We start from the raw sequence: 18,564 nt of genomic DNA, 5'->3' as shown, positions 1-18,564 counted from the left end.
TGTGAATGTGTGTCACAGGTTATTTTGCTTTATGACTTTGATTGCTGGTGCTTAATGGCTCTCAAAAATACCATCAGGTAAGCGTGTCTGGATGCTGTGCGCGGAGATGCGGATGCTGCAGGCAGGCTGGGGGTCTCCGTGCCGGGCTGCGCTCCGAGCCCCGCCAGCCCAGGCAGCGAGGGCTGTGCGAGCGCTCCGGCGGAACGCCGGCTGCCGGGATGGGCTGCGCGGCTCCCAGCGCCCGGGGCCGGGGGCGGTGTCCCAGCCCGGGGGCGGTGTCCAGCCCGGGGGTGATTCCCAGCCCGGGGGCGGTGTCCAGCCCGGGGGTGATTCCCAGCCCGGGGGGTGTCCAAGCCCGGGGGTAATTCCCAGCCCGGGGGGTGTCCCAGCCCGGGGGCAGTGTCCAGCCCGGGGGTAATTCCCAGCCCGGGGGGTGTCCCAGCCCGGGGGCAGTGTCCCAGCCCGCGGTGCCGGTGGCGGTGTCCAAGCCCGGGGATGATGTCCCATCCCGGGGGCGGTGTCCCAGCCCGGGAATGATGTCCCATCCCGGGGGCGGTGTCCCAGCCCGCGGCGCCGGTCCCGGTGCCAGAGGCAGTGTCCCAGCCCGGGTCCGTGCCCCCGCCCGCGGTCCCGGTGCCGGTGCCGGTGCCGGAGGCAGTGTCCCGTCCCGCGGTCCCGGTGCCGGTGCCGGTGCCGGTGCCGGTGCCGGGAGCGGGCGGTGCCGCGGCTCCGGGCCAGGTGCTGCGGGCCGGCCCCGCCCCCGTTGCCGATTGGCGCTTTCGAAAGGAGCGGCCGGCGCGGGCCGGGGCGGTGCCGCTGTGCCGTAAGGACACAGCCCGGGACCGGACAGCACGGCACGGCACGGCAGAGCGGTGGGTGTGACGGCAGCTCGGCCCCGGCCCGCGGGGGGCCGAGGGGCAGCGGGGCCGGTGTGGGTTCGGGCGGGGAGCGGGCGCGGCGGCGCAGCCCCGCTGGCGGCGCTCGGGGTCCCGCCTGTCCGCAGGGCAGCGCTGGGAGTGCCGCGGGTCGGGGAGCCCCGGCAGAGCCCGGCGCTGGCGGAGCCGGTCCCTGGCAGCGGCCCGGTCACCCGTCCAGAGGCTGCAGTTCCCATCCTGCGTCTCTGTCACGGATGTCGGAAGGGAAGTGCCTCGAAACTTACCCGGGAGAGGGGAGAGTTTTGCATAGCAGCCTTCAAACCAGTCTCTCCTGTGCCCTACGCAGGCGTTTGAGGATGCAGTGCTGTTTCTGCAGGAAAATTTGCCCCAGTGCTCTTGGCTAAGACACTCATTCATAATGCTTAATAAGCCGGAAAGCGTCTGGCTCCTTTCTTCGCCCAAAAGCTGGCCGTGTTCCAGGGATGCTGTGTGTCACCTCTGGCATAGTATCAGATCAAGACATGGGGAAAAGTACGTGTATTCTTTAGGAGCTATAGGGACTGACTGGCCTATGCGTTTGGAATTGTACCGGGTGGATCTTTCAGAATAAGACACGATTTTTAAATTTGGGTCATAATAAACTACTCTTGACTGTGGCCAGCCAGCAGCCTGCTAAATGGGCATGGAAAAACACTCCCCTCCACGTTGCTTTGCTGGAGAAGCGTGGAGTAGAAATGGGAGGGAGAGAAGGGCTTGCCTGTGTACGTGGGGGAGCAGCTGGGGCAGCGTGTCTGGTGCTAACCAGCCCCTGCCCAAACTGGATGCTCCTGTGGGAAAGCAGCCGTCTGCCTGTCTCCTGCGGAGATGCCAGCTGCTGAGACAAGTGCTCCTCCCTGATTTCCAGTGGCTTTCTCTGCCCTGACAGGTGAACCCAGGCCCTTGCTGCCATTTGGTAGGGAGAGTGCTCCCTGCTCTGCTTGTGTGCTCTTCATGGAGAGGTGTAGGAGAGCAGTCAGCGTGCCTTAGTGTGGCGAGTTGGTTGCCACCTTAGAGCCCATCACCTCGGACTGACTAGTCTGGTTCTTTCTCTTTCCTGCCTCTGAGGCCTCCCCAGGGAAGCAGAGCTCCTGCTGACTCAGTAGTGCAACAAAAAGGCTCTGTAATTGCTGTAGTGATGGAGGGAGTAGCGTTCCGTTCAGTGGATGTCTCTTGTGCCTACCCCTTTTCTTCTGCATGTGTCTGTAAAAAAAAAAAAAAAAATCTTGACTATCCTGTAGTAGGTTTCAACAGATACTGACTTGACAACTTCTTTCGTTTCAGTATGTTTATAAACATGAGTTTCAGTAAGTACTGTCAAGACTAATCCAGTTGCTGTGGGTTAGACTACTGTGACTACCTTTGGGTGTTGATGGAATAGAAGATGATGTTATATATCTTAAATACAGGGTGAAGATGTAGAAGTGTTTCTACCCAGCTTTTTCTTAATGAGCCTGTTAACAGAAGGCATTTTAATGAGCCTGTGAATCCCTTTAGGTTTCACTAAGTTAGGCCAATGGCAGCTTCATCAATGTTTTAACTATCTGTAGGGTTGTGGATTTTGCTTGCTTGTTTGTTTATATGTAAACTGTTCAGTCAAGTTAAAGGGGATTTGGACTCGGTTCATCTTGTGCTAGAATGGGTAATTAGTGTAGCATGTCTTGCTGGCTGGGCCCTGGTGAGTGATCTATAAATCCTGATACAACTGATCCTAAGCAGGCTATCTCTTGTGGCATCTTGGAGCAAGTGTTAACACCCTGAAGTGTTTGTGTAAAGTGCTTTAGCTTTGATTTGCTGACTCTGCTGTTTCTCAGTGTCTAGGGGCAAAGTGCTGTGGGGAACAAAGGCAAACTGTGGTCTCACAAGTCTATGTGGGTCATGTCCAGGGTGTGTCTGCACCCCCTTTCCTGAGGAATCCCTGTCCCTATGCCACATGTCAACAGATAGGGATGTTTTTCTCATCTCCCTTACCAGGTGTTGATCCATAGCTCTAGTCCTTCACAGGAGGCTTGGCACTCAACCAGCTGAAGGCAATTCTTTCCTCTCCTATATATCATTTGGGGCTGACCACCCTTCTCCCAGTAAATCAGTGTCTCTGTATTGATCCAGCTGTAAGGTGTGGCTAGGTGTCAGCTCCTCTCCTTCCATCCCACAGAGCCATTAGCAGCAGAAATGAAGTGTTTATTGAAACTGGGGTTGGTGGTGAGGGACCTCTGTGCTTACTGAGCTTGGAACTGGACTGGTTGCCCCCTAGGTCAGAAATGCTCACAAGTTTCTGATGTTTCTGGTGTTTTCCTTGTCTTAAGGGGTGAAGCAGGGAGGGGGAAATGGGAAAAAAACATCAGGAAGTGGAAGAATTATTAAAAGAATTGTTTCTACTGTGATGGGTTATTCAGTCTTTTGTCCCAGGGGACCTTGAGAGTATCAAGGGCTGCCTGGAAATGAGAATGGCCTGGCCTGAGGCTATGCGGGGGATGTGTTACAGTGTACTTTTATTCTGAGGTCCTTTCTTTCAGTGCCTGAACATCAAATGCCTGTTGAATGAGTTGATAAAACTGGCATGTGTAGAAACTGATGCAGTCCTATCTGGAGCTGCCAAAATTCAGTATCAGATCCTTACTTCATTCATTATGTACAGCTTTTTGATGCAGGGAACCCAACTGGTTTTAGAAGTCAGATTTGGTTATGACTCTGCCTGACATTGCAATATTCACCTCACCACAGCACCTTCTGCACATTTGCAGGCTGACTGCTTGAAGGTGGCAGATCTGGGTCTTCTTATCCTGTGCCTCTCCCAGTAAGTGGTAAGGCTACATTTATCTGTATTCTCTGCAATCTCTCAGCTGAACCATTTGGCATCTGAAAATGGGTAATTGTTGCTGTATTAATTTTTCAACTCAAAATTCGTGCTGTAGCTTGCATCATCAGAGGGGGTTTTTGTTAAGTGTTTTTCAGATGGTCTTATAATAAGTGAAGCCTTTTGACTTTCTAGGGAGCTCTGACATATGGGCTTACAAAATAACTTGTTTTAGAAAAGCAGGCCCTTGAAGTTCAAGTGCCACAATTTTCCTCAATCTGCTTTTTTTTTTTTTCTTGGCAAGACTAGTTTTTGTTAGGCATGCCACAAAACTGCAGATGCTGAGCATTCCTGTGATAGCTGCAGTGTGAATATTTTGCTTTGTTCATGTTTTGAGTGCTCCCTGTGAATTAGGCTGCCTTTTGTTTTCCCTTGGCAGTTAATATGCTAGAGCTCTTGTTAGCCTATATGGAACTCCTTCTTTTAATGAGACCAACTTCTCTACTGGCTATTCTGCTGTTGTTTTATTTTTTTTTTTTAATCAATGAAGCCTCTTATTGAGCTTCTCTTAGGACAATAGCTTTCTTATGTCAAAGGAAAACGTGTTCCCCTGGACAAAGCTGTGGGAAGCATAACATGCTCATTAGTAATGCTTGGTATATACCCTTCCCTTCCCTTGTTCATTCATAGAAGGAAAAATGACATCAAGGAGAGGATGTCTCTCTTTTGTTTTGTTGGTTTTTGTTTTTTTTTTTTTTTTTTTTTCCTTCCCTAGAAATAAAAGGAAAGGGCAAGATATTGCTTGGAGTGTCTCTGATAAGGTCTGAGAAGTGCTAGCAGTTCTGGTACAAGCAAGTGTCTTCACCTGAAACCAAACAGGTTGCTCATTTGCCAGTTGTGGAGGTAAGTTGTTTGAAATGCCTGATACGTGTGGTCCTATGTAGTCTGTGAGACTTAAGGCAGAGGGAAGGAACAAGGGGGAGAAAATGACACCATTCTGCTTTCTTTGTAGGGTGAAAGGATAGAATTTTTACAAGAATTGTGTTTTCTGTGATGGGCTATTCAGCCTTTTGTCATAGGAAGGCTGGGTTGTGCAGGAGAGAAGATGCCATCTACTTACAAAGCCTAAATATCTGGGACAGGAGAGGAAAATTACTTACTTTCAAATGAAGCCAGATGAGTTAAAAACATCTGATAATGTCTGCAATCTGGTTTTCAGTTTAATCAGTATGATGAAATTTAATTGCAGCTATTAAGTAACAGAGCAAGTAAGTTGCTTTTAGCAGGCTTCAAGACACAGATAGGAACTTTTTGACATTGTAAAATACCACTGGAAAATTTTTATGGAGAAATACCTTCTGTACACATGCATGCAGCTAACCTGGCAATGCTGCACATCTTTAGACCTGGAGCCTCCAGGGAAAGACTTACTAATCTTTAGCCCAGTGTAGAGCTTGTGCTGGATTTTCCCATGGTTGAAGGCTTTGCTGGAAAATAGTGTTGGCTTCAGGAGAGAAAGCATTGACTGGATTGTCTCCAAGGTTTCCTTAATGTTCATTTTGCCAGGGATTTGTAGTGATAACTATATTGCTGCAATAGTTTGCAGCATTCTGTTGGAAACTTAGTGCCTGTATGCTGCCTGCAAAGTCACAATCCCAACAGAGATTTATAAAAAAATTGATTTCTCTCGTGTCTATGCTAGAATTTGATGATCTTTAAGGTCCCTTCCAACCCATGCCATTCTATAAGAGAAAATCTTTTTTTTTGGCAAAATTATTTCTTTGCTTTAAGGCTTTCATGATCTTCCAAGTATTTAATGTAAATTCAGGATCCATATATCTGTCTGCACACATATACAAGGTACACTTGTGATAACTTGGAAGAAAAAACTCAGTGCCAACAGTGTTAAATCCAAGAATGGTTTGAAGTATGTGTATTACTCTTTGGCAAAGTAAATGTCATACAGCTCCTTAAAATCTTGCTAACTTTGGAGCATTATTTGTGCACACAAAGTTAGTTGCTACTTTTGCTGTAATAACTTCACTTTTATCTAAGGGCAGAGAACTGAAGTTGACTGAATACTGGATCAAAACCTTAGCTGCTAAGATATTTCCCTCTTTCCCTTTGCCTTCTTATTAGACTCGTTATTTTTCCAAAACAGCACTGATGGGTTTTTCTCAGGATTTTCATGAAAGCAGGAGACTGTTTTAAAAATCTCTTATTTTTCCCCACCCCAGGAGGAGAAACTAATGTAAAGCAGGTGACCATGCAGAATGCAGTTCAGGTAAATGCCTTTCCAAATGTTTAAATCCTGTATACCTGTATAATACTTTTTTTTTTTTTTTTTTAATATAAAAGTCTACCCTGAAGCACATGAAATACTAGATTCCCCAGTTACCTCTAATAAAAAAAAAATAGTAATTTTCCCCTTTTACAAGGAGCAATGTGACAAGGATAATCACTGTTATTATCAGATAGGTGATCCATTCTCTTTAGTGCTGTCAGCTAAGAAGGTTTTGAAGTCAAAGTCTGAGATTACTGAAAAATTTCCATCACGATTAAGAAGTTTTTTTAATAACCTTATATTCTAGCTAGTCACTTAAGTATAAATAAATAAATGTATTTGACATACACACTGAACTGAAGGAAAATAGTTAAGGATACCAGAAGGACTCTGTCTTTGGAAATTTTTCTTCACAAAATTTCAGTGTGGTCCTTTTCTTGAAAGGACCTCTCATTTGTAAATTACCTCTCATCTAGACAATATGCAGTCCTGAAGAGAAATGTTAAGTTTTGTCTTCAAGAATGTATTATGCCTTTGCCTGGAAACATGATTTAAGCACAAAATGCCTCTGAAATGTTTGATCAAGAAATTGGTAGTCTGTAGTAAATTATATGATAATTTGCAGATTTAATTACTTAAATGTGCTGAGTTAAAGAAACTCAAAGCATTTAATGCATTCCTCTGTATTCAGGGAAGTAATTTTAAATCCCAAGGAGTCAAGAGTGGGTGCAGTGGTATTGATGCAGGAGTTACAAGAGCAGAACCATTTCATTGCTGTGTTGGTTTGCTGTACCTGTCGATAGGGAAGTGAACACTTACTCTTTGAATAATAGTTCTTCAGTCTCATTCAGAACCACGAGTTTTTTGTCAACTGGCTGCAAATAGGAGAGCTTCCTGTCTTCATCTGACTGGAGTCTTCTGCAGGTGTGGTTTGGAGATGAGCTGCCCTTGAGCCCCCGGAGCCCCCTGACCCCGAGGCACGGGCCGGGTTTGGCGGACGTGTGCCTGTACGACCAGTGGATATCCGTGAGGCACGAGGCCACCCTGCTGCCCATGCAAGAAGATCTCTCAATCTGGCTCTCTGGCTTGCTGGGTGAGCTGAAAAATAAACCACTCTCTAATGGATTTGAAAGCACTCCCCATGTTCTAGTCAGTGCTGGTGTGTAGTATCTGTAGGGCTATTAAGATCTGGTGTGTTTGAGTTTGAGTGGCTGGGAGAATTGCATTAAAGTGCATGCTTTGATTTCAGTTTTATTAGGTGCCACCTCTTAAGGGTTCCACGATTAATTATTCTAATTTATATTTCAGAATCTTGTTAGTCTAATTAAAATCTAATTAAACAAATATTTGGTTTTATTTTACTTACATAATTATTCTACTTTTCAGTGTTTAACACTGGAATGCTGTTTGGATTGCCTCTAAGTTCATATGACTTTACCTTCTGTGGAATAACTCTAATATTGACCTTCTATTTCTTAAAGGAATGGAAGTCAAAGCAGAACAACTGCTAGAAGAACTTGATAATGGGGTGCTGCTTTGCCAATTGATTGGTGTTCTTCAGAACACAGTTAAAGAATGTTGTAGCACAAATAACTTAAGGGTGAGTTGTACAATGATTTTTAAAATACAAATATAAAGTCCTACATTTTAAGTAGTAGTTACAGGGGAAAGCAGGTGATTGAGGCTTCCCAAAGAAGTGTTTTGTATGCTGTGTATCCAGAGACTAATTAACAGCAAAGTGGCTTCAGAGATGGGTAAACTCATCCAACAAATTACTTGCTTTGCTAATCACATCCTAAGGTCCTTACTAGGTTTTTAGTTTGATTTCAGTAGAAGCCTTGCCAGAGGAAAATCTAGTCCAAGTCTGGAGTTTGTTCCCCTGACAGCAGTGTGGGTTGTTAATAAGATATCCATTGACACTTGGTAGAATGCTTTATACCAGAAAGTGGTGGCTGAATTCATGTCTACAGGTCAGCCATAAATGTATCCAAACCTAGAGACAGTGTTTTCATTGAGAAGCAATGCAATGAATCTCAACCAAGTCTGTTACTTTGGATTATAAAGGCTGCAGAACTAAGGACTGTTCACTCAGTGATTATTCACTGTAGTGCCTTCTGTATTAGTGTTGCTTTTTTCATAGAACACATAGTGGATGAACACAAGATAGTTACAACTGTTTCTGTACTCTGAACTTAGGGTGTATTTTCCTTTGCAAATATGCTTTGCAATCTGTTGGCAATGTTGATGTGCATGATGTACTTTCTGTTTTCTTCCCTTGCCAGAATTTTCCTATGAGAAAAGTTCCATGTAAGAAGGATGCTCCATCAGGATCTTTTTTTGCCAGAGATAATACAGCCAACTTTCTTAACTGGTGTAGAGCCATTGGAGTTGATGAGACATACCTCTTTGAATCTGAAGGCTTAGGTAACTCTCTCTTTTTGTAAGATTTGCTTTGATCTCTGTATGAATAACTACCTCGTCAGGCAGATGCCTTGTTACAGACTTTTGAACTTTTTTCTTGACTCTGCATGTCTCATGGAAGCTTTTATTTATTTTAAGGCAGTGTCCAAGTAAAAGCCTTGAAAAATTCCTTCAGTAACTAATATAACTTGCATGATACTTTTCCAAGCTTCTGAAAGTAACTTGTGTGGGATGAAGTAGGCACAGAGAGCTGTGCAACAAAATGTCGTGTTTTTCTTCAGTAAAAAGAACCACTGAAAAACAGAGGAGAAATTGTGGTTTCACTTTGTGTGTGGGAAGACCACAGGGCCACAGAGTCAACTCACAATAAGACACTTTTGTATTTTGTATTAGAGCTCATTCTTGTTGCAAAAATCCCTCAGAATAATAAATTCATGATCGTTAAATTTGGTAACAACATTAAGGTATTTTGTCTAAAATGCAAAAGCCTGTTGGTAATGAACATTTACTTCAAGACACACTTAATATGGCTCTAAATCATTTGTATTTTCCCATTTAATAAGATAGATATAAAAATTAATTTTGCCAACTATGAGTATGCCTGCCCTAGTGCACAACTGGTATTGTATAGCATCTTCTAGACTGATACCATGGAATAAAATGGTTTTGACTGCTAGTTAAGAGGATTGTATTTCCATCACATAATAAGTAAGGAAATGCTCTTCTGCCAGCTATTATGTCAGTAAAAATTAATTAAAACAAAACTTTCTATGGCAAGCCAAATTATGGTTTCTGTTGTTTGACTTTTTTCTTAATAAGCAAAATATCTGCCTGCCAGCAGACTAGCAAAAATAACCAAAAAACAATCATAATGTGTGCTGGATTTTGAAGTATTTGAGCCATTAAATGCTATTTACATGCTGGCTGGACTGCCCATGCATCTCTACTGGATAAGTTATCTTTTAAAACAGTTGAGAAAATTCCATCATTTGCATCTGTCTCATTTTGATTAACTAGTGAGTGTATCTTTTTTCAGTACCAGGAACTACAGATGACTAAAACTGAGTTGCAAGTATATATATATATATATATATATATATATTTTAGCTCCTTGTGTGAATTGTATTGCTTAAACATATTAGTTCCTGTAAGTAGACAGGTAATTAGAACCTGTTTAGCTTCCCTGAGATAAGCAGACATGATTTCCTAGTGTTGTGGCTTTCACTCATGGCAAAGAAGTGTTTTGAAGTCTGTAACTCTGACACAAGCTTCCTTTGTGTCATAAATATCTTCTGTGAGCCTTTCTGGCAGTTGAAATGAGCAGACTTGCAGCCTGCTAGATGAAACATTCTTTCCACTGATGTTTTCCATCAGACTTTCAAGCCATTCTTCATAAATGAAATAGAGGTAGGATAAGTTGGCAGTTGTCTCTTTCCCATCAGGTACATAGAGCAGCATCCCCTGAAAAGTGTAGATGACTGGGAAGGAAATAAATCAAGAGGCTCGTGAGACAGCAGAAAGGAAGAGTAGGCATTGTGGGGTGCCCTTTGACATCAAATCAAAACAAATGTCTTGGTCTTTGCTAGGAGTATATTTGGATTTTTCCCTTTTGGATCAAGCAAATTAAAACATTTTTGTTACAACTGGAAAATGCATTTAATGTGTGCATGCATGTGTGTGCATATTAATACACTTAAAAAGAGATTAATTGGCCTCTAAAAGTAGGTTTTAGATTATGGCTGTGTCAACTTTCTATTCTAGATTTACCCTTCATAATAAGATCTTTTAATAAGCAGACTTAGAAACTGGAGTAGATGATGTAAGCAAGAAAATCTGACTTCATTCTTGGATTGTACTTTAGGAAACATTTAAAGAAAAGGCACTTTAAATATCAAATTGAACGACAGGATGGTGTTGGATTTCATCTGTAAATATAGAGCTGAAACTTTTGAAGTAGTGATAAGAAAAAAGATCTGTTGCTTGCTGGAGTGGCAACAGGCACAGATTGTTCTTTCCCAGCCATGGTTTAAACCCACTCAGGCTGGTTGTGTAGCCATCCACTTGTCACTAGGGCCTTGCAGTGTGTCCTCCTGTGGATGGTAACCTCCAGGCTGCATGTACCTAGTCTGTAGGCATGAGCATGAACAGATGGGTGTCTTTTCCTACTTGTTGCTGAGTGCTTTTCATCTTTAAGACTGTGATATTGCATTTGGGGGTGGGGATCAGGAGGCACTCACATCTCTTTCTTTCCTGTCCTCATCAAGGAGGAAGATCATAAAACTTAGTCCTCTTAGGAGGAAGAGAAGAGTGGTTTCAGGAGTGCCAGGATGGGTTTAAAGCTTTATGGAATAGAAAATTAGAGTTGTAAAGTATGTAGTGCTTTATCAATGATAATGTACCTTGCCTCTGAGTAGGATGATGGGAAATTTATAGTCATGGATACCTCATCTTCCCTTCTCTTGGCTGTACCTAATTGCAGAGGCTCCTGCAATAAATATGACTATAACTCCTCTTTATTCTCTTCCCTTTTAGTGTTGCACAAGGATCCAAGACAAGTGTATCTTTGTCTGCTGGAAATTGGGCGCATTGTGTCCGGGTATGTGATCCACACATGCTCCTAACAAGAAATTGAAGGATGCATCCTACTAAATAAAAACTAAAACAAAGTTAGGACATTATTTGCAGCTCTTATGTGCAATGCAGTGGATATTAATTCTGTGCAAAAAGTAATGAGTAGCTTTTCTAGGACCATCATACTATATAAATATTTTTTTTTAAATATTTATCAGTCTCATTCCATGGAGAGGTGTTGTTCCATACTGGTTTCTATAGCTGTGTTTAAGTTATACATTCAGCTTATATATAATGTGTAGCTCTTGGAAGAATTCACTGAGTATTAAATATGATTTAAAGGGTTTAAATTTTTCAGCTTTTTGGAAGATATCTCTTTATTATCTAAATGTAGACTTAATTTATTTCTAGTGCAGAGCTGGAAGCTTTAAGATAGTCTATCTAAATTGGATGTGACCTCAGCTGTGTAGTTTTGGAAGCATTTTTACTGCATCCTCTGGTAACACCAAGGCTACCTTGGGGAAGGGCTTTGCTAGAAACTCAGAGATGCTCCTTCTCTTTGGATTATCAAGGCAATTACTTGTCTGACTGTTTCAGATGTACCTGTCTGTCAAGCCACTCCAATTTTGCAAGTTTGTTATCATCAGTTTATTTGTGTTTTCTTTAGTAAATTAATAATTAAACACTCTGCTTTGGTATTTGAGGTATGGAGTTGAACCTCCTGTACTTGTAAAACTAGAGAAGGAAATTGAGCTAGAAGAAACCCTGCTGATGACCTCTGGGCCACCATCACCTCTTAGCACACCAAAGTCATGTTGTCACCATGGCGAGCTACACGAGGCAGTAAGTGCCACTTGCTTAGTGTGATATGGGCCTTAAATTAAACTCTGTTTTGTACTTGTATGATCTGTCTCAGTGAGGACAGGCTGGTCTTCATCTAATATGTGAGAGCCTTCTCAAAACAGAAGGATATGCACCTCTTTTTATCAATTTCTTTTGTTTTGAAAATGTAAATAAAATGCTGTTCTATATGTTTTGGAGTGCATATAACCTACTTTGATGTCCTTTCCTCTCTTCCTTTTCCTTGCTTCTTTGAGTATAAGAAATGCTCTCATTAAATTTTTCTGGTGTGTCAATATTCTATGACTGCAATGAGTTTTCTCTTCAATTTGATCTTTTCATAAAACTTCATCAGATGCTAAAGTAGGCTTTGATGAAAGTCTTTTGAAAGATGATTTTTAAATCAAACCTCTGTAGCTGTACCACTTGGAAATGAATATGTATGTAGAAAAAGGAAATTATTTGTACAGCTTGTGAACTGGTCCAGAGGAAATGATGAACAATTTTCCTATTCTGCTTAAAAATTCATTTGTTTTAAAGGTCCTCTGTCTTGTAATGTAAAAATTCTTTTTCTTTGGGAATGTCAGCCACCAGATCCTTACTGTCTCTGAAAACTCACTATTTCTCCTTCTTAGCAATAGTCTCACCATTCCAATTTGTTGCATCTCTAAGTGGCTCTAAGAGACAGATCTTCTTTTACCCAGCATTATTTGGGGACTCCCTTACCCCTTTTTTTTCAATGGTTTTCTTCTTGGGTCTTCCTTCTTAATAGAAGATTAACTCAATAGATGGTTAAACTTGTGCTTCTGCCAAAATACTAACAAATGCTTTCAATTTAATAACTAGGTAAAACATATAGCAGAAGATCCTCCCTGCAGTTGTTCCCATCGATTTTCAATTGAATACTTATCAGAGGGACGTTATAGGCTGGGAGATAAAATACTCTTCATACGAGTAAGTACTTTCTTAGACTTCCAGTTTATATTTATTGTGGGGAGAGAAATATTTTTAAGTGAAATACCTAATTTTTATGGAGTTATTTTAGATTTACAGAATTATTTAGGTTGGGACAACTTTTTATTCAATCCCTTATTCTAAATAGGTGTAATTACTCCATTCTTTAGACCTTTGATCAACAAACATTGATTTTACAACCACACTAAACTAAGGTAATGTTTCTCTGTGGTGTCTCTAAAATTTCAGTAATGACTTGCAACAAAATTAAGGATAATGCCATAGAATATCCTGAGAAAATTACTTGTTCAAAATCTGGATTTTTGGGATTTATAATTTGCAGGGTAGTTGAGTACTCTTGTTGAGTACCTTGTGTTACAAGGACATCCATAATTTAAATTAAACTCATTCCAAGAACTCTGTGTACTAAACAAAGATTCTTACAGAATGGTTAAAATGTTTTCTGTAAGGATGTTTGCATTACCACCAGACACAGAACTGTTATCTTAGGATAAGCAGGAGAAGCTATCTAATGGGAAGCATAAACCTTGTTTATCACATAATTTCTCTGTTCTAAAATGTTTCTCTGTAAGAAATGAAGTGCTATTTTTAGTCAATTTCAATAGTTGGTAATGTAGATCAAAGGAAAATAAAACAAGATAAATATTTCTCCTGTTCTTCTGCTCCCACCCCTCTTCCCCACTCTCAGATGCTCCATGGCAAGCACGTGATGGTGCGTGTTGGTGGAGGCTGGGACACCCTTCAAGGTTTTCTGCTCAAATACGATCCGTGCCGAGTGCTTCAGTTTGCAACTCTGGAACAAAAAATCCTGGCGTTCCAGAAAGGGGTCACCAGTGACAGTGTCCCCAACTTGTCAGCTAGAAATCAGGAGCCTCCTCTTATGAATCCAATGTCAGCTGTCAGTATGTTTCAAAAGCAGTCATCAAAACCTCCTACTCCTGTGTTAGGTCCTGGGGCCAGTGCCAAGAAGGCTCTGTCAAAACGTCCTCAGTCCCCTGCCCTGGCATCCCCGCGAGTGCCAGTGACCCCGTCTTCCACTGCCAAGTCATCAACAGCCAGGTCCAAGTTACAAGGGTCCTCAGCAGCAGGTGTGCAGTCTCCTTTCAAACCATTAGCTGGCACCTCAAAGAAACTGGAGTCTCCTGCCTGCAGCTCACCAACTTCTGCTCCTTCACAGCCTGGAAGCAAAAGTTCTTCCCGTGCAGGAGCAAGAGCAGCTCTTGCTCCCTCTGAAACGTTGCGCAAGCGTGTTCGATCCCCTGATGCTACCAAGGTGAAGTTTGCCCTGCCTCGGGGCTCCCCAGCACCAGCACTCCATCCTGCCCTCTCACCCTCTAAAAAACAGCCATCTCTCTTGTCTGGGACAGGTGGAACAATGACTTCAAAGCAGAAGAGTGTCCCTGCTAAATGCAAACCTGTATCTGCCACTAAAACCAAAGTGAATTCAGTCGCTCCCGGGGCTGCTCGGCTGCCGCCTACAAATCTGCACACTGTTGCCAAGTTTGCACATTCTCAGCAGCTCCTTGCAAAACCTTCTGAAAATGATGTTCAGATCTCAGGTGCAGGGTCTCAGCATCCTCAGAAAACCCCTCAAACAACTTCTCACCTAGCAAGGAACTTGAAAGCTGCTTCCGAGCTAAAACTTTCTGCTTCTGCACCTTCCCTTGCAGATAGCAAAGCATCAAGGTCACCACCTCCACTGTTACCCACAAGCAAAAACGTGTCTTCAGCTGGCAGCAAGCAGCCAAATGCCAGTAGTCCCCCCCAGGTGGGGCCCTCTTTATCCAAACCTGCTGAACGCACTCCTTTGTCTGTTGTACGGCTTCCTCAAACTTCAGCCAAAGCTGCAGCGACCAAAAAGCCAGCACAGCCTTCCACAAAGGGCCAGCATTCAACCAAAAACTTGCAAACAAACAAAAGCTTGGCCCCAGCAGCCAAGAAGACACTCCCAAAGCAGCAGGCATATAACAAAGGAACACCTGGTGTGTCAAAAGTTCCTCCTCTGAAGAGCAGGCAAGATGATCACTATTTTGTTATGACAGGGACTAAAAAGGCCAGAAAGTAAATTAATTTCTTTCTTTCTGTGGAAGGCTCTATTTTGTTCAAAAGGGCCTTTTGTAACTGCTACACTGAGGACAAGGAAAAAAGTTAAATAACACTACATTTAATATGAAATATTAGGTATAACCTGCCTTTTGCTGTCTAATTTATTGTAAGAACTGTGTTTATTTTGCGGTTTAGAAAATTGTATTTGGACAAGTTTAGAAGTGAGCTTACTTGCTGTGTAGCACTGTGGAATGGCAAATATCCTTGATCTGCTGCAGAAAAGTGTGGGAGAGGAAAAGGGAATTAAGGCTGATGCTTTTGCAGCAGAACTCTGGTAGTTCTTGGCACATCTGCATTGAGATGTGTGGCAAGCAACAGAGCTGTGCACAAGCTGTAAAATTTCTAATACCTCAAACAAAACTGTGGATTTTGTTCACTGGTGTCCCAGAACCCAAATCTGGGTCACATGTTTCGGAAAGAGAAGAAATTTCTAGTCCTGTTTAGATTTGACAGATGCTGTTATCAGTGTTCACTGTGCCCCCCCATATGCCTTAAAATGGATTCAGCTCACTTGGAAGTGGAGCTTGGTTTGTTTTAAATTGGACACCAATAATCATGGCCTTGATTGCTCACTTTCACTGTGCCTTAGCTTCTCAAATTCAGAACAGAACTCTTCAGTGAGCAATGCTCAATGCTAACCCAGGGCAGTTAACCTTGCTTGGTCTGTGCTCCAATCTCACTAGCTTGCCTAGAAAGCTCTTGCTGCATGGAGAGATGCTCCAGAGTTCCAGGGAGTACACTTTCCTCTGGGCTTGAACCTCATACCAGTTCCTACTCTGGGACTGGAGTCCCAAAACAGCTCTGCTGCAGCAACACTGAGCTGCAAGCACTGACCTGCTCAAGCAGAGCTTTGCTGCTCTGCAGGAGTGGCTTTTACATGTAAGACTGAATTGCTAAATACTTTTCTCACTGCTACAGGTTAATTTTTGTTAGCACTCTAGTCTGCAGTGGCCCTTCTTGTTTTGTTTTATGAGATCTCTCTCCTGACTTTCCTCTATCACTCTGGAGGTGAGAAGTAGTTTTCCAGTTATTTTGGAGTTAATGAACAGTTGTTCCTAGAGACACTGAGGAGCTCTGGAGGTCTTTGAAGACACACACTGATGGTTTCCACAGACCATCACTTCTGCCTTCCATTCTCAGTCTATTTAAGGGCAGGAGTGGGTGTCACTGCCATAGAGCCTCCTGGATGGTGGAACAGAGATCTTTTTAAAAGGAGAAGAGTTCCATGGAATATGCAGTTTCTGTTGTTAAGGGGTTTTATTTTGGGTTTGTTTTTTTTTTTTCCCTGGAGCTAGAGTAAGCAAACATCACAAACTGAGTTCTCATGTGATGTGGCAGAGTCATAGAGCTGCTTTTCTGAGCACCTTGTTAGTTTATTTTATTTAATTTATGATTCTATTTATGCATATCTACTGTACAATACTGCTCACAACCTGCTGGGAGTAAGCAGTAGATGCCAGTATCCAAACTGTAGGAGGAAAACAGATCTGTTCTGACAATGTGGACACAAGTTCTACAAGATTTCAGACAAAGTTGGATGTTTTGGGGGAGGCTTTGGGCTTGCTTGTTTTATATGTACACTGGTCAAAGCCACTGCTACAATGTTAGGCTGAGTATTGAATGCAGTGGATTGCTGTCAGGTTTGATAAATCTGGCACATAGTTTCATATGCTGAAAGCATTTTACTGTAGAAGACTTGCTTTTGATTTTTGAGCTTCCAAATGATGAGTTACATGTGATATATTTCATACAGATTAATAGTTGACTTCTTGGTTTTCTTTCTCTAGTGGGTCTGGAAGAGATGAAATTAACTTTCTTCACAGCATCCTGTATGGGGCTGTGTCTTAGATTTAAAATCTAAACCAGTGTTAATAACACACTGATGTTTGGGCTGTTGCTGAACAGCCCTTTCCAGGGTCAAGTTTTTCTTTTTCCTGCTCTGCTTCCACAGTGTGTAGGGAAGAGATTGGGAGTGACATGACTGGGAGCTGGCCAGCCTGAACTGGCCCAAGGGCTATTCCATATCATGAAGCATCACCTCAACAATGAAAAGAAGGAAGAGGTAGAGAGAGAAGGGTGTGCAGGTTGTGTGGCTTCTAAGGTGGCTGTTTGCCAACTGGCTGGGCATCAGTCTGTCTGTGGGAGTAGTGAAGGATTGCCTTTGCATCACTTGGTTTACTTTCCATATCTTTTCTTCATTCATTAAACTCTTTATCTCAGCCAGTGAGTTTTGCTTTTGCTGCTCCTCTCTCTATCTTGCAGGAGGTGGAGGAAGGATCAGAGAGTGAGCAGCTACTCTTGGCACTTGGCTGCTGAGTGGGGTCAACCCACAGCACCTTTTAAACCATTTACAAGGTTTTAGCATAAATTTAGACATTGAGGCTCTTGGATCTCTCTGTAAGGCAACTTCAACACCTACCTTTCTGAACTACAGAGAAGATGAAGCAAATGTCATGTAATAGGCTGAATTATAAAGTTTAAAATGAAATAAAAATGCATAAGCTGTTACAGTTGAAGCCTTAATCAGCTAATCTAAAGTTACACATGGGTAGACTTGGTTTGGTTTTATTGTAAAAATAGTGTATTTGTGTGTGATCCAACTTCTATGAAAACTGTAGTCTCCAGCTGCATACTCATGTAGCATGAGGTGAGTAACCAAGTACCTCCTAATGGAAATACATACTATTTTTGCAATGTTTGTTGCCAAATAGCAAGTCTAATCTTCAGTTTTATTACCTTTTGTGAGGGAAGGAGAATTTGGAGCAGGAATCTGACTGAATTCTCCATGTGATATCGGTGTTCTCTGTATGAGTACTTATTTAAAATAAACATACACTGCACCTTTTATGTGCTCATGTTTCTTCTCCTGACACCTTTTTGTGGGGAGGGGGAAAGAATACATTTCAGAAGGCTCATGTCTTCTCTCTACCACCACATAAATAATACATTCCATCTCTGGCATAAACAACTGCATCTAATCCATTGCTTTGTTTGGAGTTCAAGACATTTTTACTCTGACCCTGGTACCAGTGTGGTTAATTATGTAGAAGGAGCTTCCTAAGTAGTTTCAGATATACCTCTGAAAGTTGTGTTTGCAGCTCTACTTGAAATATAAGGCACCTGTGTGCCAATATTTTCCCTGCTTATATCTTGTCAACAAACTTAGGACCTATCTCTGTGTCTGTTGCCATTAATGACAGAAATTTAGTTTTGAGTGGAGAATTGTGTGGACCCACCTAGCTAACTTTTTTTCCCCATTCCCTACTTGATTTTTTTTTTAAACTCTTTTAATGCTTGCCTTTGTCTGCCTGTTCCAAAGTGCCTTCCAGTCTGGTGCTGGTGCCTAATCACACAGAATTACCCTTCCACTTCAACTATGTGAGCACATCCAAGTGGCACTGCCATCCTTGTTCCTAAAGGACTGAGCTCTGCATAGGTGTGAGTTGCAGCTTTTTTTTTTTTTTTTTTTTCTTTAAGAGGTGCTGTTACAGCTGGCCAATAAAAGGCAAAGGCAGTCCAAGATTTTCTTAGGTAAATATCATAACCCTATTTTATATATCCTAATCATATATATATAGTAAATTTCAGGGTAATTTTCCTTCTAAAACTCGAAGCACCCATAACTTTGAACATCAAACTGTTTCTTTTTCCCTGCAGGG

The 18,564-nt window shown here is 42.4% G+C and overlaps 1 protein-coding gene across 4 annotated transcripts; it reads left to right on the top strand.

The window, feature by feature from the left end:
- The first annotated feature begins 761 nt into the window (after positions 1–761).
- Positions 762–17,751, top strand: GAS2L3 (growth arrest specific 2 like 3). 4 transcript variants are annotated; one of them, XM_056481968.1, is made up of 11 exons: positions 762–872; positions 3,656–3,708; positions 4,484–4,611; positions 5,946–5,992; positions 6,917–7,085; positions 7,474–7,592; positions 8,275–8,416; positions 10,946–11,009; positions 11,689–11,827; positions 12,671–12,778; positions 13,488–17,751. In XM_056481968.1, the coding sequence occupies exons 4-11, from the start codon at positions 5,975–5,977 to the stop codon at positions 14,862–14,864; spliced, it is 2,136 nt and encodes a 711-aa protein (XP_056337943.1). In that variant the 5' UTR covers positions 762–872; positions 3,656–3,708; positions 4,484–4,611; positions 5,946–5,974; the 3' UTR covers positions 14,865–17,751. The 4 variants fall into 4 exon arrangements, with proteins under 4 accessions (XP_056337943.1, XP_056337940.1, XP_056337942.1 ...); XM_056481965.1 differs by having other exon boundaries at positions 3,656–3,715; XM_056481967.1 differs by lacking the exon at positions 762–872 and having other exon boundaries at positions 3,302–3,708.
- Positions 17,752–18,564: the final 813 nt, after the last annotated feature.

The sequence above is a fragment of the Oenanthe melanoleuca genome, chromosome 1A, assembly GCF_029582105.1.
Source record: "Oenanthe melanoleuca isolate GR-GAL-2019-014 chromosome 1A, OMel1.0, whole genome shotgun sequence".
Taxonomy (NCBI): domain Eukaryota; kingdom Metazoa; phylum Chordata; class Aves; order Passeriformes; family Muscicapidae; genus Oenanthe; species Oenanthe melanoleuca.
The sequence above is the reverse complement of the archived record's forward strand: the minus strand, read 5'-3'. Positions and strand labels throughout refer to the sequence as shown.

Bases quoted from the DNA above. Each gene is read 5' to 3' on its own strand.
- GAS2L3 (XM_056481968.1), top strand. The intron at 7,086-7,473 runs GTGAGCTGAAAA...TATTTCTTAAAG, and splicing joins CTGGCTCTCTGGCTTGCTGG to GAATGGAAGTCAAAGCAGAA. The intron at 11,010-11,688 runs GTATGTGATCCA...TTGGTATTTGAG, and splicing joins ATTGGGCGCATTGTGTCCGG to GTATGGAGTTGAACCTCCTG.